The sequence below is a fragment of the Hippoglossus hippoglossus genome, chromosome 9 (assembly GCF_009819705.1).
Source record: "Hippoglossus hippoglossus isolate fHipHip1 chromosome 9, fHipHip1.pri, whole genome shotgun sequence".
Lineage (NCBI taxonomy): Eukaryota > Metazoa > Chordata > Actinopteri > Pleuronectiformes > Pleuronectidae > Hippoglossus > Hippoglossus hippoglossus.
The window spans coordinates 12,018,899-12,045,283 of record NC_047159.1 but is presented as its reverse complement, the minus strand read 5'-3'; the positions used below and the strand labels follow the sequence as shown (position 1 = coordinate 12,045,283).

Below are 26,385 nucleotides of genomic sequence, written 5' to 3'. Positions count from 1 at the left end.
TGTATTACTCTATCTCTGGTTCCCTCGTGCTCTCGTTGTGTATCTGTGTGTTTTTGCCCCCTGCTGTACTTTGAAAAATTAATATTGTGATTCGGCGGCAGATTCTATCCACCGACAACGTTATCGACTCCCATATGAGACCCTTTGTAGCGGCTCTACAAAGCATGTCATATTTCAGCATTTGTCATAGATATCCTTTCGCTTTGTTATCTCACTTCTTGCTCTGTGGTCTGCCATTTGTTTTGCTTTTGCAAGATTTATACCGTGTTTCTCTCTTTGTGACACAGTGTGACTATGATGTTCCTGCTCTCAGAAGCAGATATACAGCTACGCGTTTGTGTTTCAAAACATTTTGTGCTGCTCTCCAGTGCAACAAAAGGGGGAGTGTATATCTCTATATCTTGGCCTACTTTTATCTTGCACAGCATGCTACAGAGCCTTTGTTCCACTGCCAAAGGAAGATGCATATCTCAATAGATTGTGCAATACATTAATGCTGCTTTGATATTACACAGCATGACATAGAACATTGGTTCTTAAGTTGCGACAAAGACAACATATGGCTGCATCTACATATTTGACGTCATCACTAACCGCTACGTTTTAATATTCAATCACTTAAAAGGAAGCACGTTATTAACTACTATAGAAACAGAAATCTGCTTTAGTACTCAGGGGCACAAGGGTTCAGATTATACCTTTGGCCAATTAATGTGTCTGTCAAGCAGAGAGAAATGAAAGTGCGTTTGTAATTGATAAGATGAAGCACTTTTCTCTTTGAAAAGAAAGTGTTTTGATTTCTTTGTCTAAAAAGAAAAAAAGAGTGGACTCCTCTTGAACCCCTTTAAAAGCTGGTGTGTGTGTGTGTGTGTGTGTGTGTGTGTGTGTGTGTGTGTGTGTGTGTGTGTGTGTGTGTGTGTGTGTGTGTGTGTGTGTAGGCGTGTGTGTCTCTCTCGTGTTGTATAGGAGGTAATGCAAGAGAGGCGGGTGACATGGGGGTGAGAGTTAAAATAAGAAATACATATTCTCCCCTGGGGTTGTCTTGATCCAATCACTCCCCATTGTCACACACACACACACACACACACACACACACACACACACACACACACACACACACACAAAACCACAGACACACACGGGCGCGCACAGTTGCACCAGCTGTGTCTAATGATGCGGTGGCAGTGATAGTATAACCACCACATGTGGTCTCTTTGTCTGAGTCCAGCAGAGCACACACATCAGTCTCACATGCTTCAACCTTCAGACACCATCAACGACTGCAGCTATTCTCAGTGCATCGTCACACAAGAGCCAACAACTACACATTAATACGCTGACAGTGGAGGTTTGTTTTAGCATTATTTTATTTTGCCAGGAAAATAATCGTACCTGGTTTTCGCTACTTTAAAAACTGTACAAAATGTAAGTCACCTTTGATCACATTATATTAGTTGCACGTATTTTTCCTGTTTGTGGCGACTGCTGATGTGATATTTGGTTTTATTTCCAAATGCCAAACATTTGCTTCATAATTTATGTTGCTGTGGTTGAAAGGCGATTTTACACCAAAGCTGCTAAAGCAAGCAGCCGTAGAAAGTGTTGGAGTAAGCAGGTTGTGAGGCAGGAGGTTCCCCAGGTTAATTAGAAATTGACTTCAAATTGCTTTTTTCAAGAGAATGTAGACATGTTTGTCTTCCATGCTGTTGTTGACCGACAGTAAATAAATGGTGTTTGGAGGAAACTAGGAAGGAGAGTAAACTTTGTAATATTAAGCATTAAATTAAGTATAAAACAATTAGGACTTTGATGGAACGGTGGATCAGTGGGTGAATAGAGTTGATACATATTTTTTTGTCTATGATAGTTGATAATACTTATATTGTTTAGTCAAGTTGGTGTATTAGAGACAATGTACATCACATCTATACCTACCATCTATTTGGCAACTTTTTAAATGTTGTTAAAATGTTAGCAACCAAATGCACATCACTCTTTGGTATTTCCAAATGTTTGCACAAACTGTGCCACAGTATTCTGTGATGAATGAATAGATATAAGTCGTTTGGCTTGTGTAACCACGCTTGTTTACAAACACTGTGTGTGATTATTTTGAGAGAAGCTCGGATTCAAAGCATCAAAGTAAACAGGAACTAGTTTGTCCCTCTCTCCTTTTTTTTAAATCTCCATTAGATGTAACACCATTTGTTTTCTTTTTTTCGTACCTTTTTTAACAAACGTACAACACGTACTCTTCCAACTTTTCAAACTTTCAGGAGCGCACTTGAAACAGTAAAACAATGTAAGTGCCCATATTTTTTTTAAATACTGATAATGATACTTAGTATCAATAACAGCCTCCAGCTTACTGCAGTTACTCCACTCCAAATAACTCTCAAAATGCTGCTGTGCATGAAAGCTGTTTTTTTATTTAATAGGATAAACACTATGAATGAATTTTCGTATGTCAAACATCCATCCATCATCTTTATTGCTTATCCTTTGAGGCTTGTCATTGGCTGAGACGCGGAGTAAACTATGAACAGGTCAGCGAATCACACGTGTACACTGACAAACAACCATTCACACATATGGGCAAGTTAGAGTAGTCAACTCACTTTGGAAAGAAGCTGAAGGAAACTCGTGCAGACATGGAGAGAATTATAAAATGAGATGTGCATTTTTTTTTAAAATAAAGTCGACAAATAAAGACTTTAAAAAACAATGCTCCATTAAGAAGAAATATTACCGGGACTCTTGTGCCGTGCTGCATTTATCTTTGTCCGTCTGAATCCGGTTTATAACTTTATTTATTCTCATCACAGTGCGACAAATTTCAACTTTGTATTCATGTTCGTATTCCAACAAAGAGCTTTCTCATTCTTCTGTGTGATCACAGCTCTGCTTATTTACCTCTTCTGAACATGAATAGAGATGCATGTTGTTGTTTCTTCACAGCCTCACACACATTGCATTTATTTTTGTTTGTGTGAAAGTACCTACACAATGTTCTACGTCTACGTGGCAATAATGTCTTTTATATAAGATGTTGTTGTTTGTTAGTCTTTGTTTTTTTCCTCCCGTATAACCTTTACTTTGTGATAGAAACGGAAAAGGTCAAACGGCGTCCGACTTACGATTGAGAATTCAGAGCTACAGTAAAAACCTTTTCGCCCACAATGCACTCCAGAGTCTCTGCAGATCAGGGAGAGAAGCAGGTGGTATAACCGCGGGAGAAGAGTGACAGCCGAGCTTTACCACGGCAGTAAACTGAAGAATAAGACTGTGTTGTCCTCTTTTCTACATCTGAGATTTCCATTTCCTAATGCGAAGGGAGGAGGGAATTAAACAACGCGGCTCAGACATTTATGTGACTGCCATAAAGCTCGGACATGTTGAATTTATGAGGGTTTGGACCAGTAAATACAGCACTCAGGAAATGTGATTAGGCCCATAAATAGGGCAGTTCCCCCACTGTCCTACCCTTCACCCAAACTGTCTCACAAAATAGGACACTTTTCCTTTCTACACTGCCCCCCCACCAGGGTTTCATTCTGAGCAGGATTCTCACTGTAGATAAGGGAAATTACATGATTTCTCCATCTTACTTCATAAACATCTTCCTGTAGCGTCATCATTCATCAGCACTGTTATTATTATTATTATTATTACATCCTACCCCATAATTTCTTTGCTCGGAAATGTGTGATCTACAATCTCAAAGATTAACTGTATGAGAATCATTTTCACAAGAGCTTGTTGGTTACTTACAGGATGAACCATTGGAGAGGACTAGATAATCTCAGAGTCACTACAGAGTCGTCTATCCTTCACATATATATATGTTTTTCTTTATGTATATGAATTCTCAAAAGTGACATTACCACCAAGCTTCTGTGTGGAACCATTCAAGAACAAGGTTACCACAGCATCTTATAAATCCTTCCATCCCATCTTCATTTATAATCTGGAATGGTTGGAAAAACAAGATTATACCAATACTTTACAAAACTGCAATTATCTTCCTTTGCTTCTTTTACTCTCACACTTGGGTTGTTTAAGACAAACATCAATTTTTTTTTAAATATTGTTTTTTTTCCCGCCCCATTCTTCTTTTGTCAGCCATTACTCTGAGGGTGGATTAGTTGTGAAAACAAGATTATTATGTTGATGTTATCATTCCCCCCCCGCTGGAAAGATCTATTGTAGTTGCAGAAATGCTGTAGGTTGACAGATAATTGTTTATCTGGTTTAATTTGTTTTTGGCTTCATGACAGAAACAACATTTTCCAGTATTAAAAAAAAGACATTCGGCTCAAGTGTTTCATTATCCAATATTTGTTCTGAACTTTTTCTCTTTGCACATCTATGACAAAGTATTTGCAAAGGGGTAAAAACTGAAAGATCAAGAAGTCAAAAATATGACATGAATAAAGTGTTTAGTTTTACAAGAAAAAATTTACTTAAAAGGAAAAAAAAATTGTAGTTCAAGAGTAAGGTCATAATATTATAAGAATAAAGTAATTTTAGTCTTTGTGTCACTTGAGAGAGATTGGTAATTGGGATTTATAACTCTGCTTCCTGCTTATTTTATAAAACAAAAAAAATGTTCTTCATATTTTCGGACTTCTTTCTCATTGAATTATGATTTTTTTCCCCTTGTAATTAAAGACATTATTGTCAAAAGTGTTTTATACTTCAATTAGACACACATTGTATATTTATAGTGGCCTTGTTTTCTCCGCTCATTGTTTTCCAGGTGGAGTGGTTGAAGAATGAGGAGATCATTGACCCTGCGGAGGACAGAAACTTCTACATCACCATCGACCACAACCTGATCATCAAACAAGCGCGGCTCTCCGACACCGCCAACTACACGTGCGTGGCTAAGAACATAGTGGCGAAGAGAAGAAGCACGACGGCGACTGTAATCGTTTACGGTAAGTTGCGTGCTTGTGTCTTTGTGTGTGTGAAGAAGACACAACTAGAGACCTTTCTACTTAAAGCTGTAATTAAACTCATTTATCTGAAGTGTATGTGACATTGTATGTGCCTTATATTTAAAGTTTTACCCATCTGACACTTTTTTAAATGCGAGCTGCAGTTACCCAACATTGTCTGTGATGAGCCAAGCCAGCGCCCATCTGCCACATGAAATTAGCTCTACTGCCATGCCAACACACGCTCTTTTGTGATTGGCCCGCTATTCCCACATCACCCTTAACCCCATCCAATTAAAACCCACCAATCGCACCTTCAGTTTGAAATGAAAGACTCTGGCTTTCCAAACGTCTGCACTTTGAGCGGCCACCAAATGAGTTTCGCAACATATGGCACGAGAACATCTGTGAAAATAGGGATTTGAAGAGGTCTGTTCTGAAGGGTATCGGTTTGTTTTCCGATCCAAGCCCCTCCTGTTAACAAAAACACTGTGAAGAAAAAGGGTTTTTCGCCAGGAGGGAAAACGCCTCGTATGACTCGCTTTCTGTTTTCTTTTTCTTCATTTTACCAAATGCCAGCGCGACATGAGGGGATAGGAAACATTTTGAGGAGAAACAATATATAAGGAAAACACATCGCGCATCTCACACAAACAGTGTTCCCCTCGAATATAACACGGGCTCTATTCACTGGGAGGAGTGTTTCAATCAAAAGTAACGGTGCGTGTGTGCGTGTTGGATACACACGGCGAGAGATGGAGTGGTTTGACACTGATGTATCCTCACAGAAATAGATTGTTCAATCTTCTCAGCTGCACAGCGGCCCGGCTGACACTGTTGACAAGGTGAAATAGTAGCGGAGGAAGAAAAAAATAACAGAGGAACATATGGGGGGGGGATGGAGCAGCTATAGATGGAATGAAGACAGGTGAGGAGGAAGGAAAGGCAGAGGAGAAGGAAAAGTATGACAAAAAGTAACTGTTTTCTGAATTTCCTGGCGGATGATTCACTTCTAATTGGATGCTGGGAAGGAAGCAGAGTGGGCACTGTCCACTGGGCTGAGACAGAAGCAGCGGCAGAGGAATTTCAGCCCACGACACCTCTGCACATGTCAACTCTCTGGATGTCCGTGTGACTCATTCTAACTTTCTACCTGATTCCTCCCTTTCCGTCTCATCTCCCCTCGTCGTTGTCTGCACTAACTCTGCCACGTTTTTTTCACTCATGAAATCGCGTCGATAATACAAATTAATGAGACAGAATGCAGGAGCATCTCTCAGAGGTGCAGACACGACTTAAAAAAAACGACTACAAAGCCTGACACCCCTGCTTTGGCTGTTGAGGATTCAGAAAACTCAGAAACATTGTCCTTTTTTCATTTTATAATATTTGTTTTTTTTTACTCCCTGTGCGCTCAACAACAAGGGGAAACAATTTTCAAGCCGAATGACAGTTTAACTGTCGGTTACACAACTTAATGTTTCTGCATATGCGTGTCAGTCTGTGTCTTCTATTAGTGAGTGTGTTCACAGCAGGGGAAATTTGTGCCACAGCAGCAGCAGTGTAATCGAACGATTGCACAAGGCTGTGTGTGTGTGTGTGTGTGTGTGTGTGTGTGTGTGTGTGTGTGTGTGTGTGTGTGTGTGTGTGTGTGTGTGTGTGTGTGTGTGTGTGTGTGTGTGTGTGTGAGAGAGAGACTGTCTGTTCCAACTAAACTTTGACGATCCTGGCATCTGTTAAACACACACTGACTCCGTCAAGACAAATTGTTCAGTAAAACGAAACGACAAAATCACACATTTCTCCATCAGGGACGACACCTCGGATGCGAGATGATTAAAATGACTCAGGATGCACCTTGTGTCATTTAATTTCTTCATCACAGCCATTTCTTGTGAAACATTACACATCCTGAGGTATTTATATTCGTATATATCCGCTGCAGTTTGTCGTGTAGTTCAGTTAAAAACACTTTATTGGTCCCAAAATGAGCAATTTTCATACACAAATACACAACAGTTAATTCATACGCATAAAGAAACAATCTAAAAATAAAATACATCAGCATCATTCCACACCATAAACACACATTATCTCAAAGTGCATTTATCAATTGAAAATGTTCATATCTTTGTTTTACTGCTCTTTATGTGTATAGTGTAATTGCAGGAAAATCTAAAATGTATTCCTGATGGCCTTAGATTGAATTAGTCACAGAGGATATGTGGGGGTCATTGCTTTTATCATTAACCCTTTTGAGAGCTTTGTGGCAGATCTGTATGGTTACCCTTTTTCACCTGATATCTATCTGCCTCAGGGACACACGGTTGGAAACACCTTTGCATACGTGGTGTCTCCCAGATGGTGGCTGTTATATAGTATAGTTATATAGTGACTGATCCGTGTCTCTTCTCAGTGAGTGGTGGTTGGTCGACGTGGACGGAGTGGTCGGTGTGTAACAGCCGTTGCGGTCGAGGCTTCCAGAAACGAACCCGGAGCTGCACCAATCCCGCCCCTCTCAACGGCGGACTGCCCTGTGACGGACAGGCCATCCAGAAACTGTCCTGCACCACACTGTGCACCGGTAATTGTGTTCTATTCCAGCTGAACTCAATGGTATACGCCACTGTATTCACGCTACCATGCCCATATTATACTGAACTGTATCCACTTCTCCTTTGTGCTGTTTTGCTTTATGGCCACTAGTCTCTGCCGTTTTCCCTTTGTGCTCAGATTTCACTTCTATTTCCCATCCTCTGCATGATACACGTCAGAGGGCTTTGGGGCAGAATGGAGGACATTATTCTTGGTCTCATCTTTTTTTCACATCCCGTGTCTCATCTTGTGATTCCTATTCCCTTGGCTCTTTTCCCTCCAGTGGACGGTGTGTGGACCGAATGGAGTAAGTGGTCACCCTGTGGGACAGAGTGCACCCAGTGGAGGAGGAGGGAGTGCAACAACCCAGCCCCTAAGAACGGAGGGAAGGACTGCGACGGGCTCGTGCTCCTGTCCCAGAACTGCACCGACGGACTCTGTATGCAAAGTGAGTTGACAGTAATGGTTCTCTCAGAGACTAAGCATTGACAGGTCTCTTGTATAGATATTGAATTTGTGTCATACGTCTTGTCTAACCGTGAAAATGAGTATGCCAGTTTGAACAAACACATTGCTGTGTCTGCTCCACGTGATATTTGACCTTATGAGGCAGTTATTGGGCTGGTGAGTGAAGTGTAACAAAACATGATTTAAACCATTTTTAATCTATAACTCAGTATTTTAAATAGTTTTAAAATATATAAATTAAAGCAGAGGTGGGAAACCTCTGGGTATAATAACATGTCCTTCACATTGATCCTTTCTGGCTGCATGTCAGGTCACAGTCAGGGTGAAGGAAACACACTGTTTCGTGTCATAGCGACTGTCAAGAAAAGTAGATGGAAAGTGTTTTGTTTCCCAGAGAAAAGAACCAAAAATAAACACAAGTTGATGTTCCTAGTTTGCAGGGACGCACTCAAAGTGATGGAAAAAGGACCATCTCAAGAATCATCATAGCTGGAAACTGGATTGGTTGCAAGGACACTTGCAATACAAAATCAACAAAAAAGAAAAATGTTAAAAACAATATTCAAATAGCAATAGCTTTCAAAAGAGCACATACCTCTGCCAAGGCCTCTTAAAACAGTCGCTTAAATTCACTCATCAAATTTGACTCACTTTTAAATATCACTCTCTTAAATGTTCTTGATTGTTTTTCATCGAGAATCATCAATGATACATTTAGTGAAAATGTCAAATAAAGGTCGCAATGTTAAACAAAGTGAAAAACAAATAACTGGACCTGCACCAACATGTCATGTTTTTTTTTTCCCTGACCCATAACGCATCCGTCCAAGAAGTTTGGAAATGGGTTGAGTAGTGTTTGTGTAATGCTACAATCTGATACTGTCACTGATTAAAACATAAACTCTCTGGCGGAGCTGAAAAGCAAAGTTGATATCGGAATAACACAAAGACACAAAGAGAAGTACAAAATAGTATCTGTGTCAATAATTTGATTTGGCCTTGGGAAGTTGTTATTAAAATTTGTATAGCTCTTGGTAGGAAAAAGGTTCCTGACCTTGTCTTGAAGTCTAGTCCTCAATGATATCGTTCCTGAAGATGTTAAAATATGAGTCATGGCTTTGTTTTCTTTTTCAACTGTAGTGTGTGTATTTCCATCACTTGTGTAGCAGCAAAGTTCGACAGTTGCTTGGCGTCTTCCTCGCCTCTTTTTTCTGTCCTCGTCTCCCCTCTGCTCCTCCCCTCCCCATCACCCTCCTCACCTTGCTCCCCTCTCCTCCTACAAACCTTGCTCTTTGCATTCAATCTCCTCTCCTCATTGCTATCTTTTCTTTTCCCTGACTCGTCGTCTCAGTCCCTCTGGTTTAATGCCTCACCTGCTCCTCATTCTCCTCTATAGCGATTCGCTCAGCGCCTTACATCTCTCAAGTAAAAAAAAAACACCTGTTTTATATGGAAAACAGCAACAAGTAATCATATGGAACAATCATCCACAACCCCTTTACAATTTCTGACACCAGAGAGAAGAGTGTGGTAATATTTGAAACCGCATTGGAAAATGTGGGTTGAGTCCTAATGGCACAAGTATAGCAGCAGCAGTTTTTCCAAGGTGGAGGCAATTATATTTGTTGACTTGTAGGAATAGTGCTTGTTTCTCCCTGCGCTCAGAGTAATTGGCAGACAAGCGTCTGACGTGAGGGGAGAGAGAGAGGCCGGTGGGAGTGAAGAGGAGAGAGAGCGTAACAGCCAAAATAAAGTATTGCACATATAGACCTTTGCTTGTAATTATGTCGTCAATTCTCATTAGTCTTTCTTTTCACAGAACAAGGGGAACATGGGGGAAATGTTCCTCAATCACAGGTTTGGTTCAGTGCTCAACCTAATAAAAAATGATTTCTGGGAGAAATGCATTTGGAATTGAAGATAACACTGACCTGACCTGATGAGTCAATACAAATGTAGATAGTCATTTACATGGATGGAAATAAAACTCTGAATACTTCAAATGCCTCATCGTGGATTTTCAAGCCTAAAATGCTGAACATGAGAATCGTTTTCTAGCTGAAGCAAAGGCCATTATTCCTCATAGTCACATCTAAGGACATTTTGGGGCTGCTGCCTTCATATTAATGTAAATTTAATTTTGTCCTTTCCTTACATGGATGGTCTCTTGAGATTAAAGTCTGTCAACCAAACTCTGTGGATACTTGGTCATTTGATCCCAGGACATGCTGCTGGGCATGTATATTATATGATACCCCTGATACTTGGATTCAAAAATGGTTTACATTACTTACTTTTCTTTAGAGTTGGAGCTTGTATTATCATTATTGGTGATTTTCATATGGTGACTTTCAAAGACTGCTTATAACGACGCGTCTCAACTTCCTCCAACTATTCAGAAATGAAACCAGAATATCCCGCTGATACAAGCGCTGACCAAGTTTTATCTGTAAAACTTACTGAAAAATGTAACACGTGAGCATAGGTCAGTGCAATAAGATGTATTAACCTAAAATGACAGGGAAACAACTTTACGAGCACTGAATGTAAATTGAAGACACAATTCATGACCTATACTGCAGCCAGCCACCAGGGGACGTATGAGACGCTTTGGCTTTTGTGGAGCAGTGATATCCTCCATCTTTATACAGATATATAACATATCTTCCTGATCATGTTATTTGTATTTTGTGATTTATTTTTATAACTCCTCTATAACTTTGGGAGATTGTGGCTTGAACTCTCTTAACATTTGTAATCAATGTGGCATTTTTGGTTAAATCTAAATTAAACCAATTAGTCCCCCAGTCATGAATGAATACTGTAACTTATCAGTGAGCACAAAGCCTGACTCTGAGTGAACTGTTACTTGTGAGTGGGACTGGGCTGCCAGAGGGGAATAGATAGTGGTGGTGATTTAACAGATGACATGAGCAGTGGAATAATATAAAATAATCCCTTCAAAGCCTGTTCCCGTAGGCACATTATTGACAGAACTTCCTGTATATGCAGAGCCCTGCCCTCTCCCAACACAGTGTATTATATAGCTCTGATCCATCAAAAGGATTCCCTGAGGCCTGTGAGGTATGGCCACGGAATCTGGGATAAAACCCAGAGAGGTATAGATTTAGGCTCATTTCCCCTGAATGATTTTCTGTCTTTAAAATGACTCCACAGACTTGGCTTTATGTCAGCACTAATGTTTCAACTGCTTCCTGTAGCATTAACAGGAATCTCTGAACTGTGTGTGTGTTTGTCAGAGTGTTTTTTTGCATACAGAGCATTCTATAAGTATCATATGTAAAGGCTTTAAATGACTCCTGCATCATTCTTCCACGGTTGGATAATGGCTCTTTTAAAGTCTGTTCTTTACTCGAACCAATTGGCAGGTAATTTTACATTTTCAAGTTGTTTGCCAACAGTGAAGCTCAAAATGTTTCCTCTTTAAGTGTAGAAAACAAACAGAAAACCTCAGATAAAGTTCCAAATTGTTTGTTTTTGTCATTTTAAACAACAAAGTTGTAAATAAATACAATTTTAAAGAATGTGGTATCTGTTAAAGCTCATTTGAGCTGCCTTTATATACGAAAAACATATTTCATACAATGTTACTGTCACTATCCTCATCCTCCTCTGCGTCTCCGTTGGTAGAATGTTCCCTTTAAAAAAAAAAAAAAAACCTAAGCAGCTGTTTGTCCCTTAGTGGGGAGTTTCTCTCTTCAAAAAGTTCAACGATTGTTGAAATTTCTTCCTCATGTCCTTAAACTGTTAGCTACACTGCCCCCCACGATTTCCAGTGGCACTGCTCCATTTCATATGCTTCGTTTTTATCCGTGAGCTTTCAGAAGACGTGCACGAATACAAAATGAACACAGAGTACTGGCAGAGGGCTCGGTGCATTTCCAAATATGTAACATTGAGTGTAAATGATAATAAGCCACTGTCGATGTGTAGGGTTGTTAATGTTTTAGATAGTCCTCTATAATTGACTTTGTGCTGGAAAAGCACCACTCTACTCTCCCCGTCTTTCTCCTTCGTTTTCTCACCAGCTCCCTCTCTCTTCCAAAGGCTCTCACCTTTTTTTTTCTTCTAAAGTTGTCCTGTTAAATCCTAAGAGGAAGAAATCCATTCGACCTCACACACTCTGCCCTGCATGTGTGCCTCCTCTTTTCTGTGTATATCTGAGAGTTGTATCTGTTATGTGTGTGTGTGTGTGTGTGTGTGTGTGTGTGTGTGTGTGTGTGTGTGTGTGTGTGTGTGTGTGTGTGTGTGTGTGTGTGTGTGTGTGTGTGTGTGTGTGTGTGTGTGTGTGTCTTACTTTTTTAGAGTTGTTTGTGTTTGATATATTTTGGCCTGTTGACATTTGTCTGACACATCGATCAGGATTCTTGGAACAGATTCACTCGCAGATTCACTGTGTCATCCTTGAGAGCACGACATTTCACTCAATACCCACTCTCTCACTGTGTTGGTGTGAACATGTGCTACTAAAAAAAAAAACGACTTCCTGAGCAAATAAAACCCGCCGTGTGGTCCCTGGAACCACAGTAATCACTTGAGGTGCAGGCTGTTATGCAACAGTGTTTGTTGTATTGTACAAAAAGATCAGCAGGTGCTGGAGAGCATCAAACCAGCTCTCCTCTTCCCATTTTAGTTTCTCCTCATTGTGGATTCAATTTGTTTTCAGCTCATTGTGCGTTTCGCCATTTTTCCACTCCCTTTTTTCTCAATGTTTTGTCCCCGCTGTGTAATCTTCTCCTTCCATAATACTTGCATTGGCTTTTACTGAATCAGTCATGCTCCATTTTACTGCCGTCATGTTTCCATATTGTTTGAACAAATGTGTTATAATTAGAACATGATAAATCTTTGTCTCGGCGTGCCGCGGCTCTTATCATCGCTCATTCAGACGTTTGGTCGATGCTATCATGTAAATGCCGTCTTTTGCTTCGTCCCTTTATGAAAGACTTTTAAAAAATATGATAAAACAGTGGTGCAACATGCTAATTCACCGAGTGGACCTCGAAATTCATCCGAGCAATGTCGCACCGTCTCACCTTCAACATCCAATCATGTGTGCTGCGTGTGTTTTTTTTTTATTTGCACGTCACCCCACTTAACCTCGTCAGTGTCCCTTCCCCTTTGGTGCCCAATCGGCGTGTGTCTTCTACCGTCAGCTGGTCTGGCAAGAAGCTTTTAAAGGCACCATGTTGCTGCATTGCCTTTATTAATTATACACCAGAACCTCAATTATTCATCAGTACATCAGCAGTTTATCTGTGTCTTAAACCTTCTCCCTGCCCTAAGTGGACCATTCAACATGACACAACAGCTACTGCCTTACAGACACTGAGGTTTCTAAATCCGCTTTTTTTTAATTTCTGTTTTCTTATTTGGTATTAATAAGTAAAGTAAGCTGAATGTAAAAAGTATATCTGGCACGAAGAAACAAACTTTGTCATGTCAATACATTTTGTTGTGTCCTGTCATGTCTGTCCCATTTTATTTGACGTTTGTTTGATTTTTGTTTTGTCCCTCTTTTTCCTTCCTCACATCCATTCCATCATCCCCTTCCTCCCCCTGTCCTAAGGTTCATTGTTTCAGAAGTCCACTGAGTCCAAAGAAAAGAGTGATTTGGGAATCCCATGTAAGTCGATGTTTTATGTTTTATCATCATCCATCCTTCTTTTGTCTTAACTCATCTTAGTGTTCCTTTCTTTTCATTTACCGTTGACCTTTAGATCAGACTTTGTGTTTTGTTGTTACACTGCAGCTTGAGGGTTTTTATGATTTGTTCTCTTCATGTCAAATCTTTGTGTTGATCAAACAAATGTCTTCAGACGGTGGCTTCACTAGTTTTTCATTCTGTTCTCAGACAAAGGAAGTCACAATTAGATGAATCCCTCACACCTTTTCTTTTTTTATATGAATATCATTTCAAGTTAATGTTTCTATAGATTTAAATACATCTAGCTGCAAATGTGCAAGTAATTTCCATACTTTGGGCAATGAGCAATAAACAGAAACCAAAGTTAGAGGTTTTCCTTCTTCCTTTCTGCTTAAACTGTGTAAAACAGAAAATCAAAACTGCAGCGGCATTTAGAGAGCGCGTGCATCCACCAAGGCTCGGCAGTCCCCTTATGAAACCACATTTAAATTTGATAGATCTGCGCCGAATTACACACGCTCATAAACAGCAGTCCCTAAATATGCTTGATGTTTTCCTTCAAGATCCATGAATTATTCTCTGAGAAATGTCGTAAGATGCCCTCGCACAGTGATAAGGAAAGTGAAGAAGAAACTCTGGATCCACACCAACATTTTGAGTAGTTTGCAGAATCCTGTTTATAACAAACAAACAAACAAACACAGATGAAAACATAAACTCCTTGGTGGAGGTAATAATGTCACACACAGTTGCTAAGATATGAAATCATTCAAAAAGGAAAGAAATACCATGAACTAAACTTTGCAAGTGATGGCCGGAAGCAAATAACATCCTCTTATACCAGTAATATCATTTTTATGTATCTGAATATTTTGTCTCGCATATACTGCGTAAACAACCAGTACATAATGGGAATCAGATCCAGCTCCAGAATGCACCGTGGTGGCGACAGATTCCTTTTAATGAAACTTGATTCTCTCTCTCTCTTCCTGTGTGATGGCGGTGAATCGATTCAGCACCAGTTCACTCGATTCACAATTTGTTGCAGCTGTGGTCATTTTGGAGAGAAGCCAGGCGGCTTTGTGTCGTTGCCAAAACAGGCAGTGTGCCTCAGCTCTCAACACTCGCGTTGTGTTTACAAGCACATTGTTTCACTTACGACTCATCACACTACCGTCCAACAGTATGGACGCTGAACTTACTGAAAATTCAGTTCTACTGGTTTGACTCATTCTGCTTTGACACATCCAACCAATGAACGAGGAATTTGTCCAATTGGTCCGTCGCAAAAGCGTCATTCGTGAAAATAAGAAAAAATGAAACGCGCCCGACCACCTGGTCCGGGCAGCGTGACTTTGACAGGTATGAAATAAAATCAATAAAACAGGGTGAGAAATGTTATTAAGGTATAAAAATATATTCAGCTGTAGCTCTTATCTTCCGTCCATCCTATCCTGCTCCCTCCTCCTTCTCCTGTTCTCTTTCTGTCCATCTCTCACTGGTACTATTGGTTCCACATAGTGACATAATGAGGGAGATTTGCTGTAAACTGTGAGGAAGACAGAGACAAGAGGGCCTCTGCCATTCGTTATTACTGGGCTTTCCTCCCTGCTCATGCCAGGAGCCTCCGTTTCATCTTCAGAACAGTCCACCAGCATCTGTGACGGGTTCTAATGATTCCAGTTGAGGGTCTGCTGAAGCAGATTTTGTCTTCCCGGGTGTTTTTGTGAGATGACTGGTCCCAGACAGAAACAGATAGAGAGGGAACTCGAGAGGAGATGGAAACAGTTGGAGCTCGTTTAACAGATGTCACTCTGCTTTTTAATATTCAAGAAATACAGTGGGTAACATGAGCACTGGGAGGTTGCACGAGTGGCTTTGAGACTTGCTAATCAGTGCGGCTACAGTTATAACTGCCATTTATTTATTTATTAGACTGAGTCTTAACAATGACGGCATACTTAGCTTGATAGTGACATTTTACCCGATTCATCCTTGTTATTGGCTTCTGCATATCGTCCCTGAATTAACTGTAGACTCGTGCTTGTATTATACGATTCCATATAGCTGCTAGTATGTGTTTGACATAATGTCTACAAGGGACCCGTGCAAACACCTAATATAAACAGAACTGTGGCTTGTTTCCTGTCCATGTCCGTTTGTGTATCGGAGTATGTCAAGGCTAGATAACAAATTCAGCACTGACCACCTGCACAGCTTGTCGGGTTGGGGCGGGCCTATAGCTTTGTTGGCAAAATCATATTCTGCATCCTCAGCTTTCAGTTAAAGGAGCAACAGAAGATGTAAATGCTCTGTTGCACAAGCGTGACCACGCTCCATCTGCTGGGAGTTGATAGGGTGTCAACACAGAGAGGCTGAATTATTATGTAGATACGCTGAGATTTCTAAAACATGGTTCCTGTCCCATATTCTCTGTCTGGGAGTATAATCTCCAAAAACAAGAAGACAATTCCCACCTTCTCAGAGAGATGCTTTTTGATTTTGACATTAGAGGGCATTGATAATTGTCTTCGCACTGTTGCCTTGACCACAACTAGGTTCATTCACACCTATCTAGAGGTTACAATAATGTCTCTGCCATTCAGTATAGTCACACTGTAGTCACTGTCTACTTTTGGTGCTAAGGGTATCTCATAGATGAAGGCTGAAAACCTTATATCGTCCAGTCTGAAAACAAAAAGGTTGTTTACCAAGAGTGAAGTCCACAAATGAGACCTCCTCATGTAGGAATCACATACAGCAAACTTTAGATACAGTTTAAGATATTCTAAATTATTTGTTTCTGTAATTTTGAACAGAGAATAGTTGGAAATAAATCAAATTAAATAAATATATGGCAGTGGTTGCTGTCACTATCATTTATGCTGCCTTTACATACAAAAAGCAATGCATGGTTTTAATTTCATACCCTGATGTGTTTGCTTCTGTATCTTTTTTAAGAATGTGACATAGCTGTTTGTGTCAGTTCCAGATGTAGCGGACATTCCTGGCCTCAGAGCCCTCAAAGAGTTCATAGGGACAACTTTCAGCTTCTTTATGGACCTGACATCCTCCAATTAAACCATCAGACTCATATGGAACAGAGAAAATAACAACCCCCTCACAGGAAAGAACCAACTTTTTATGATGTAAGAGAGATTTACAGTAGAATCCTGGTGGATTAAAACTGGACACAAGGCAAACAAGCAAAAGAATCCTGCAACAGTAAGGACTGGTTAATATGTGACTGCTGCCTCCCTCAGAGAAGATGACATGAAAGGATTATCATTAAGGTGTGAGTCATTCCTCGAACCTTGGACTTTCAAAGACGTTCGCACAAAAACACCACATTCCTTCGTCTCTCCCTTTCCCTCGCTCCTCGGGGGGGGTTTCCAAATGACAGATCACAGCCCTGTTCAAACCTGGTATTAACAGCCGTCTCAGGTGATTTGAGCACAAGTAGACACACACACACACACACACACACACACACCGGTGCAGGTGTGGATGCACCCAAGACGCACTGAGGACCCCCTTGAGATCCAGTGTCTTTAAGCAATGTCAACACAAATGCAAGCTGGGCCCCATTGAGAGACCCACACCGAACATATTTTCACTCTCCTCACTGTTTCCCATACATTAACTCATTTCTGGCCGCAGCCACAATATCATCACTGATCGTCACAGATTGATTGTCTATTTTTTTGGGTCAAATTAGTCAAATCTTATCTCACAATAGAGCATTGATTCTCTCAGTCCCTCCTGGCTCCGCTCAGTCTCTCTCTCTCACACCCACACACAAACACATTAACAACGGATCCATCTGTATAATCAGACTGGCTAAAACATCATTTGGTCGCCGCACACAGAATTTACTTACGTTTGTATTTGCATGTAAAGCGGGGAAGGGAGATCCGATCACGAGTGGTAAATCGAGATGCATGTGGAGACACATTCTAATGCCACATGTGAGCTTACGGATTTAAAGCCGTGTGCGTGTGATCGGAACAACTGAGACAAATGTGAATACCAGGTCTAAACAGGGCCATAGGCAACCTGTCCTAAATTACACCACACTGCAACCTTTAAAAACCTTTCTAACATGTGTCTTGAATATTACGGAACAATGTTCAACTAGACTGTGACCTAGTTGTTATTATCCCTCCAGTAAATTTGAGTAATTTGATGCAGTTCTCATGTTTTTAAGCCAAAGGAAAGTTGAAGTATGTATGTGAGGTCCGAGTCAACATCTACCATGTAACCAACTATACTGCCACCTTGTGGCAATTCAGAATTTAGCATGTTTCATATAGTCACTATATACATATAATTTCCTATGCATGTAATGATAGTGTTAGAAAAAGTTGATTATCTTGTTTGAGTCAACCACATCCATTGAGTCATTGCATATTATTTCTGTATTGTCTTAGATGGTCATGGTGGAAGTCAGTTATTTTTTTGTTGCACATTTGTGGCACAGTTAAAATTTAGTTTTTCATCTTTTTTTGTTGCTTAGCTTTCATGGTCGTTCCTGCTCCGTTTGCTAAGAACATGAATTAGAGTTAGTCAGTGCTGCGACCAACCCGGCTGCATGCCTCCTTCAGACCATCTAAACAAAAAATCCCAATTGCCAAATGAAGACCGTGCTGGCAGGCCTTAAACCCTGAAACAGCTGGGCCCTCTGGCAGAACCTCCTTTGTCTGGCAACCGGCGACTCTTCAGGGAAAAGCCACCTCGATTTGACGTGAGGTTACCGGGCCGTCAGCTAATGCTTTGGGTACCCGCCAAAGAAATCTCGACAGCTCATCAGCACTAATCCAAGTAGGCTATAGGCCAATTATTTCTACCCTTCTAATAATGACTGGGTTAATGTCATTACATGACTTTTAATCCTCAATTTCCTTCATAGACGTCTTAGCATCTGCTAACATCATCCCCGTACAATATTTCCCCTTAAGCGTGATTATCTTCCACCATCGCTCAACTTGTCACATCAGCTCATTACTTTTAGTTTAGATCGCTCATTTCTTCCACCATGAATCATCCCATGTTAGTGCATCATACTAAATAAACCATCTTTCATTTGGACTCACTTGTTGCCTGTGTGTTCCTTTGTATTGGAAGTCACAGCTCCCTGTGTGAGACTGATCAATTTAATTTACCATCTCCAATGGGATCTATGCCTCCTTTATGAGCTGAGCCACGGACATGTGTGACGGGAGACTGAAAGTATTATTTTGATTCATATTAACACTGAAGGAAGTCTCAGTGTCTCTTTCAGTTGGATAAAAGAGCTTCTATGTATGTAACAGCTTGTATTCAGCTGCACTTGCTCTGTGACACATGGGTTTTACACAATGAATGAGCTCTCACAACTTTATATACAGAGTTGTTGTAGAAATGCACCTTTCTGACTGCGGTGACTCCAAACTTTACTTCTTGGCAACGACAACCATCGAGTTTTTAGTTTTTTTATTCCATCCTCACTTTAGACGATAAGCATGGACACATTTACAAATCACGCTTGGCTCTCTCTCTCTCTCTCTCTCTCTCTCTCTCCCTCTCTCTCTCTCTCTCTCTCTCTCTCTCTCTCTCTCTCTCTCTCTCTCTCTCTCTCTCGTGCTGTCTCTCTCTTCCGCTCTTCCCTGCCAGTTACTTAGAGCACGTGTCTTGCCAGGAGTGCAGTATGGAGGCTCTTTGTGCCAAGAAAAGATCAAAAAGGCCGTTGAATGAGGTTCAAGTAGTGATTGTCCACAGCTCCGCTCTGGATGCAGATCACAGAGACGATAGAGACGAGCTAAGCTGAGTTATCCTTGTTTCCATCCTTCTTTAAATCCTCTCCGTGGCAGATTGGACGGACTCGGAGAATGACAAAGAGCTCAGCCAATCAATAGCCGGCAATCCATGCTGACTGAGGGCGAACCGGGGCTTCTGTTCCGCTGGCCCGTGTGTGTGCACTCAGCCGTGTGTGTGAGAGACAGTGTATCATTTATGCAGCTTCCTCAGCCTTAGAGGTTTATGCACTTAATATGCACTTTATAAACACACACACACACACAAAGTTACAAACTGTATGAAACCAAATTCCCAGAGATGTACTGGATGAATGACACAATTACAATTACAATGCCAATTATCACTGACACATAGTCAGCTGGAGCATCGGTCAGTCCACACACACACATTTGTTTTTATACACTATCTCACTCTCTCAACTGAATTCGGCAGGTGCACAGTGAATACTGGCAAAATATTTATTTTCTTTGCTGCCAAACATCATTTGGCATTGATCACACTGACTGTGGGCACAACACAATATTCCATCTTGTTTCAGGAAGGTAAACCCGTTATGCAAAACCATGACAAATTGCTTTGAATTGTCGCCATGTAAAAAAGGGACGTTGTCAAACAATACGTGAAATTCTTACCCTCACACGTCTCCATCACTGTCCCTAACGCCAATGACAAGATTTTGTGAACACAGAAAGATAGACAGGGGCGGTAAAAACTTTATGGATTCGTTGTCCACCCGTGCGGTGGAATTATGACGGACGGGTCAGTCGTCGATGTGTTTGTGACAGAGATGGAGAGAGGAGTGAGAGACAAGCAGGGGCTGAGTGAATCACTGAAGAAAGTCAATATGTGGCAGTCAATGCTGATATTGTAGCGGGCTACCACAAATAATCAATGTATGGGAAACACTGAGTTTAAAAACATATGTACGGTTGATTGCGAAACCGGCGGGACAAATTAGAGCGTCGTGGGCCACCACAGTCGAGGTAATTATTGGGAGACATTGTTTGTTTGTTCTGCATTTGCTCAGACGTGTGTGTGTGTGTGTGTGTGTGTGTGTGTGTGTGTGTGTGTGTGTGTGTGTGTGTGTGCGTGTCCTGACCTTTAGAAGTGATCGTTCTATAGAGAGTTGTCAGATTGTACTGGCTGAAACATCACAGACAGGAGGTTTGACCGTGCGTCTTTCTTTCTGTTCCCAGGTGATTTAACGCTTATGCAATTTCTTTCTGGCGTGACCACGGTAAGGCACATAGTTTTAATCTAACCTTGATTTAGCCGGGCTTGCGGGTGAGTGCTTCAGACATGAAACTGCTTGTCAGCTACAAAGGAGTGAGACAGAGGAAAGGAAGGGAAAAAGGCCCATGGACTTGTGGGTAAAAGTATGTATCATATGTATGTGTCGGTGTGCATGTCTGTCAAGTGTCAGTGGTCTCATGAGGGCTTATAGAAATGAACATACTGCAGGTGTGCACCTATCAGTACACGGGCTGTGCTCATTCCTCATTCTAACATTGGCGTTTTTTGACATTCTGGCTTCACAGAGCGCAGCCCTGAGCCACACTTAGACACACACAGAGGGCCTGGCACATTATTCATTTATCTGCGTTTGGTCAAAAGTGCACACCCACGTTCAGCTCCTTGTTCAGCCTCCATCTTGTCAGAGAAAGACAACCGTTTATGCCAGGCTGTCAGACGGTACGAGACTATCAGCGTTAGGGAAAAGGCAGGTTTCAACCAGAGCAGCAGCAGTTACATATTTTATGTAGAGGCACAATGAAATGAAGAAGAGTAGAAGTAGAAGAAGAGTGTGTGTGCGTGCATGTGTGTCTGAATTCAAAATGATCTTTGCCTCAGGAGGTGGCGGGCCATCCACTAATTGGAAGGTCGGTGGTTTGATTCCTGGCTCTTGTGTCTGTGTCCTGGGGCAAGATACTTAACCCCGAATCCATGTACCATCTTTAAGCCAGTTTGTGTTTGTGTGTTAAGTGCACACATCCTGTTAGACGCTATGAATGGGTGAATATGACCAGTAATGTAAAGGCACCTTAACACTTTATACGTCAATGCAGTCCATTTACCATTTTTGCTATTTTTCATAATTATCTTGTCATTGAGTATTAAGAGAGAGAATAAGAAATCATCCCAACAAAGATATTGGACTTTGAAAATGTCTTTTCATAAATGCTAATGATTGAAAGACTTTTTCAGTTTCTCAGTAACATAACCTTGTATTTGCCGACAGATGATTGTGTGTGCAACACTGTGACTTTGCATAAAAGTCGCTATAAAAAGGAGCGTTCAGGAAACAATGACTTCACATCTTCCTTTGCTTTCTATTTGCTTTGTGTAACCACAAACAACAGCAACAATGACGACTATACATCGGCTTCTCTATGTTTTGTTTTCACTGCTGTAGGTCTAATTACAAGTTAGCAGCTAAATTGAGCAACACTGCACCACAACCGGCATTCACAGATCGTTCACGTAGACTTCATCGCCACCTACTGGCCTTGCATGATTGTTTGAGTATTTGCATTTGTGTTCTCATCTGGATATTTTCCTAAATGGAGGGTAAAAATATCAATTCAAAACAATATCCTCACAAGGCATTATTGCACAGTAAGATTTCAATAACAGATGAGTTATCATGTATAATATGAAGGGGGAAACATTTTATAAATGTTTGTCAAAACATTTATAAAAGGGTGAATTTAGGACAGAAAAAGCAAAACAAGGAACAATAAATTAAAGAAAAAAGAAAACATTTGGTATGGAGCAGTTGTATGTAGGTTACTCAGGCAGCTAGAAGCTCTGATGGGACATGTTGGTTCTGTCATCTACAAATCAAACAAACGGTGACAGAGGGAGTCAGAGAAAGAGGTGTGAGTTCCAGAGGAAGAGAAAGATCTGAGAGAGATGGGATTTGAACTGATAAGACAGTGGAGAAAGGGTTTTTAGGCCCACTGGTATAAATCACGTTCCATACACAAGCAGGTACAGTACATCGGAGAACACAGCGGGCCGTAGCCTAGTTAACGGATCACAAAGTGTCCTAAAACACTCAGTGGGAAAGTAGGATAGCAGCTATTTTATACGGCTGCCTGGCATCCCACATGTTCTGAAGTTAGACCTTCAAGTTGAAGTAGAACCAAGATAAAGATTCCCTTAATAGATGAAGACGCTGATGATCATAATTAAGATCAGGGAGTTGGCACTTAAGAGGATTATCCAATTCTATTCCCCCAGTGGCAAGTGCAAGGACCTTGATAACAGGGGCAACTTTGTGCAGCAGTGTAGTTCGGCCCATTTGGGAATTTACACCAATCTTTTCTTTAACAGCATCGAAAAGGACAATCTGGAACCGGGGTTAAACTCTGGAGATGTGAAGGTGTTAACCTCAGGGGAAGTTTGTGTTAAATGTGACTAAACCTATATCTGGCAGCAATTTGAGCTTCTGTGACAAACCCCCCCACACAGTGTGAGAAGAGCACAAACTCTGACACGCAGATCACAAGATGTTAACGTGATTTCCGTGAACATTTTGTTTCCTCCGCCACAATCTGCTTTATGTGACGAGCATGTGACGTTTTCACACATGAAGGTTATAACTTTCAAAAACTTTGGTTTAGGGCTCAAACATTTGACTATTTTTGTCTATGCCAGAAAAAAAGTGAGACCTACCCATCACTATGAACAAACACATAAAAATGAGTCAATAAGATTCACTTTATTGTGAACAGAGGAAAAGCAGTGGAAGCAGTGCTATGAATTAAGAGGAAGGATGAGGAATAAAGCAGGAAGTCGGGACGTCTGATGACGGGCTTCTGATTGGACGGTTGAAGGAGATGAGTCGAGGTGGTACAGGGGTGGACGTGGGTAACCCATTGATCGTGGAACTAAACTGACAGCGGATTGACAGAAGAGAGGGAGAACGTTTCAAAGTTTGACAGCTTACAGGTGATTGGCTCAAGGCGAGCGTGTCAGGCTGTGATTGGATGAAAGACAAAATGAGCAGCTGGAGCCGAGAGATAGAGGGAACTGTTCCACCAGTTCTTAATCCTCACATGTGGCACTGTTTGTAAAAATAACTAAAACACTCATGAATAAAGAATTGACCGATCAATTAATCCTTTCAGCCCCTTTTTACTTGGTGTTAGGATATCATTTACGTCATCGTCAATAAAAATACAAATTATAACTGACTTTTATTTGATATAAAACAACAGTCAACGTTGGTTTTAATATCACATTTTTTACTAAATTTATGAAAAGAAACCTACATTTGTGGGTTGAACATGCTCATTACATCGCCCAGTGTTTCAAACCATTTTGCTTACGTAGAGTCAACCATATATTTATATAGATTTTGAAAAATGACTACATTTGTGCCGATTAAACATCTTATTTTTGTGCTTATTGTGCACATATTATAGAGACATTCTTAAAATAGTGGTCATTTGACGTAAATAGTGAGTCACAACGGTTCCAAACACGTATTCATTTTTCTGGTCCTTGACTGAAAAGCTTTGCCCTCTCAAGCTCGGGCTCCCCAGAGAGACACCAGAAGTGGATCATAGCTCCCTCAAGTGGTAAATGAGTAACTACCACCACCAGTGACCTCTCCCTCTGTGCACCGGGCTCAGCCGTACGGGAGCACGGGTGTCTGTGCGCCCCCTTCAAAGGCTCCGCTCCCGCATAATCAAGTTCATGCTTTCCGAACTTGTTGTGGTACGACAACAGAAAATCCTTCGGTAAATGACTCAGGCTGTTTGGAGCTAAAAGCCTGTTATCTGCCTCTCAACTTTAAGGGCAGATTAAAAAGGAGCATTCCTCCACTTTTCTGTCATCTCCTTAATAGCTGCATAGTCAAATCCCCTCCTACCAGCTACAGAGGACATGATTATACGAGGGGTGCTTAAAGTGTGGGACTACTCCAAAAGTTTCACGGGCGCTTTCTTTTTAAACATGTAGGCTGGTTTGTTTTGTTGCTTTGAAGTTCAAGTGCATTTCTGCCTCTTTTGCCCCATTTTCCTCTCCTCCACTGTTATCACCTTTCTCCCATTTCTTTTCCTCCTCTCCTCTCCTTTCCCTGATTCTCTGTGCCCTGCTTGTTTCCTCTCATCTTCCCTACTTCCTTATTCTCTTTTAACATGCCTCTTTTATTATCTTTCTCTTTCTCTACCCTTACCTCTCTCCTCTCCTCCCATCTAATCCCTCTATTTCCTCCTTTCCTCCCTATTCTTTTCTATTCACTCCTCATCTGCTTCTCTTTTCTATATTCCTCTCCACATATCGGCTTTCCCTCCTATTACCTCCTTATCTTTCCTCCCCTGTGCTCTTTAGTTGTTGCCTCTCATCCTTTCCTCATTTCTCCTCCCCTTCATCCCGAAGTGTAGCTCACACCTTTTTACCATCCTCATCCCCCATTATTTGAAATTGTCCCAGTCATTTCCTCGCTTATATAAAAAAGGATTCGTGAATGACGATTCCACACTATTAAAACCTCGGCTGGGCTGAAGAAGAAAGTTAGGACACTTGTAAAATAATTAACAGCCATATTGAATTTTAGAGTCGGTAGCCCTCTGTCTTTTTTTTACGTAAGGTGTTCCTCCCTCGCTCTATCTCTGTCTAGACAAATTATCATATTCCAGACGCTGGAGGGCTTGTTTCATTTGGAATTAGACCTTGTCCTTTGACGGTTATAGGTGATCTGAGTTAAAAGTGAAATTGCCGAGCACATGTTGAGCATGACACAGACACAACTGCGTTTGAAACCGTTGCCCTGCTGTTATATAAGAGCTACAAGGGCTATTTTCTCTAATATACATTTCCGCCTAATCTTTGATCTAACACTGTGTCTTTGTTCTTCTTTGTTTCCCTTCCAGCGGCTCCGAGCACGGATGACGTGGCCCTGTACGTGGGCATCGTCATCGCGGTGATCATGTGCCTGGTCATCTCTGTCATCGTGGCGCTCTTTGTCTACCGCAAGACCCACCGTGACTTCGACTCGGTCATCATCGACACCTCGGCTCTCAATGGAGGCTTCCAGTCCGTCAACATCAAAACAGCCAGATCAGGTAAGAAATGATAAAAAATAACATTTGATCCAGGGGGAGGCGAAAGTATCACAGTAGAAACACTGATATTTATATTTAAGACTAAGCTAACATCAAAAAGCAGTAAGTTTAAAGCCCGTTGTCACCTGTCACACCCAAGTGACATCAAGGTTTCCTGGAGTACACAGTCACATCACTGCGTCAGGGTGACAAAAAAAAAAAACGCTGAAGGATTTTCTGGCTCTGAATATTCATCATCCTTCATTATCCTCCGAGATTCGCTGCCTCTCATCCAATGTCAGCCCTCCCACTGACATTGGGTGAGAGGCAGGAAACACCCTGGACAACAACTATTTATACTTTACATAAATGGGAAAAGTCTCCAATGAATATGCAGGACCTGCAAAAAACTCTGAACAGAAAAGTCCCGGCCGGCCAACGGGTTCAAACCTAGAATCCTCTTGTTGTGAAGCGACAAGAAATCATTGCACCACTGCGGTGCCCTGCTGTTTGAATAATAAATATTACAAAAAGTTCTCCCAGTTGCAATAAAGAAAATAAAGAGCATGCTGAGGCTTCCTGATTGCATGCTTCTTCATTTGAATGGTGCTTTTTATCATGGAATATGGCAGTGGAATAGATGTTGGTCTTTCACGACCTCAAATACTTCAGCCTGATTATCCACAGAGATACTCCATGCAGGAACAAATCGCTAACTCCACAATTTGATATGTTTCTCTTAACTTTTGGCGTTATATAATTTACATTATTATATATGCTGGTTGGGTGAAGATTTAATGTATTATTGTGTTCAAAAGGTGGACACATGGCATATACAGCAAGAGAACAACATGTTGTTTTACAG

The 26,385-nt window shown here is 41.1% G+C and overlaps 1 protein-coding gene across 2 annotated transcripts in view; it reads left to right on the top strand.

Annotated features, from left to right (window-relative positions):
- LOC117767516 (netrin receptor UNC5C-like) overlaps nt 1-26,385 on the top strand; it is a 197,732-nt gene that overhangs the window by 145,554 nt on the left and 25,793 nt on the right. The window contains exons 5-9 of one of the 2 annotated variants that reach the window (XM_034595242.1): nt 4,760-4,940; nt 7,357-7,524; nt 7,819-7,983; nt 13,594-13,650; nt 25,350-25,541. In XM_034595242.1, the coding sequence (XP_034451133.1) occupies nt 4,760-4,940; nt 7,357-7,524; nt 7,819-7,983; nt 13,594-13,650; nt 25,350-25,541 (763 nt within the window). The remainder of the gene's footprint in view (nt 1-4,759; nt 4,941-7,356; nt 7,525-7,818; nt 7,984-13,593; nt 13,651-25,349; nt 25,542-26,385) is intronic. The other variant, XM_034595243.1, reaches the window with a different exon arrangement.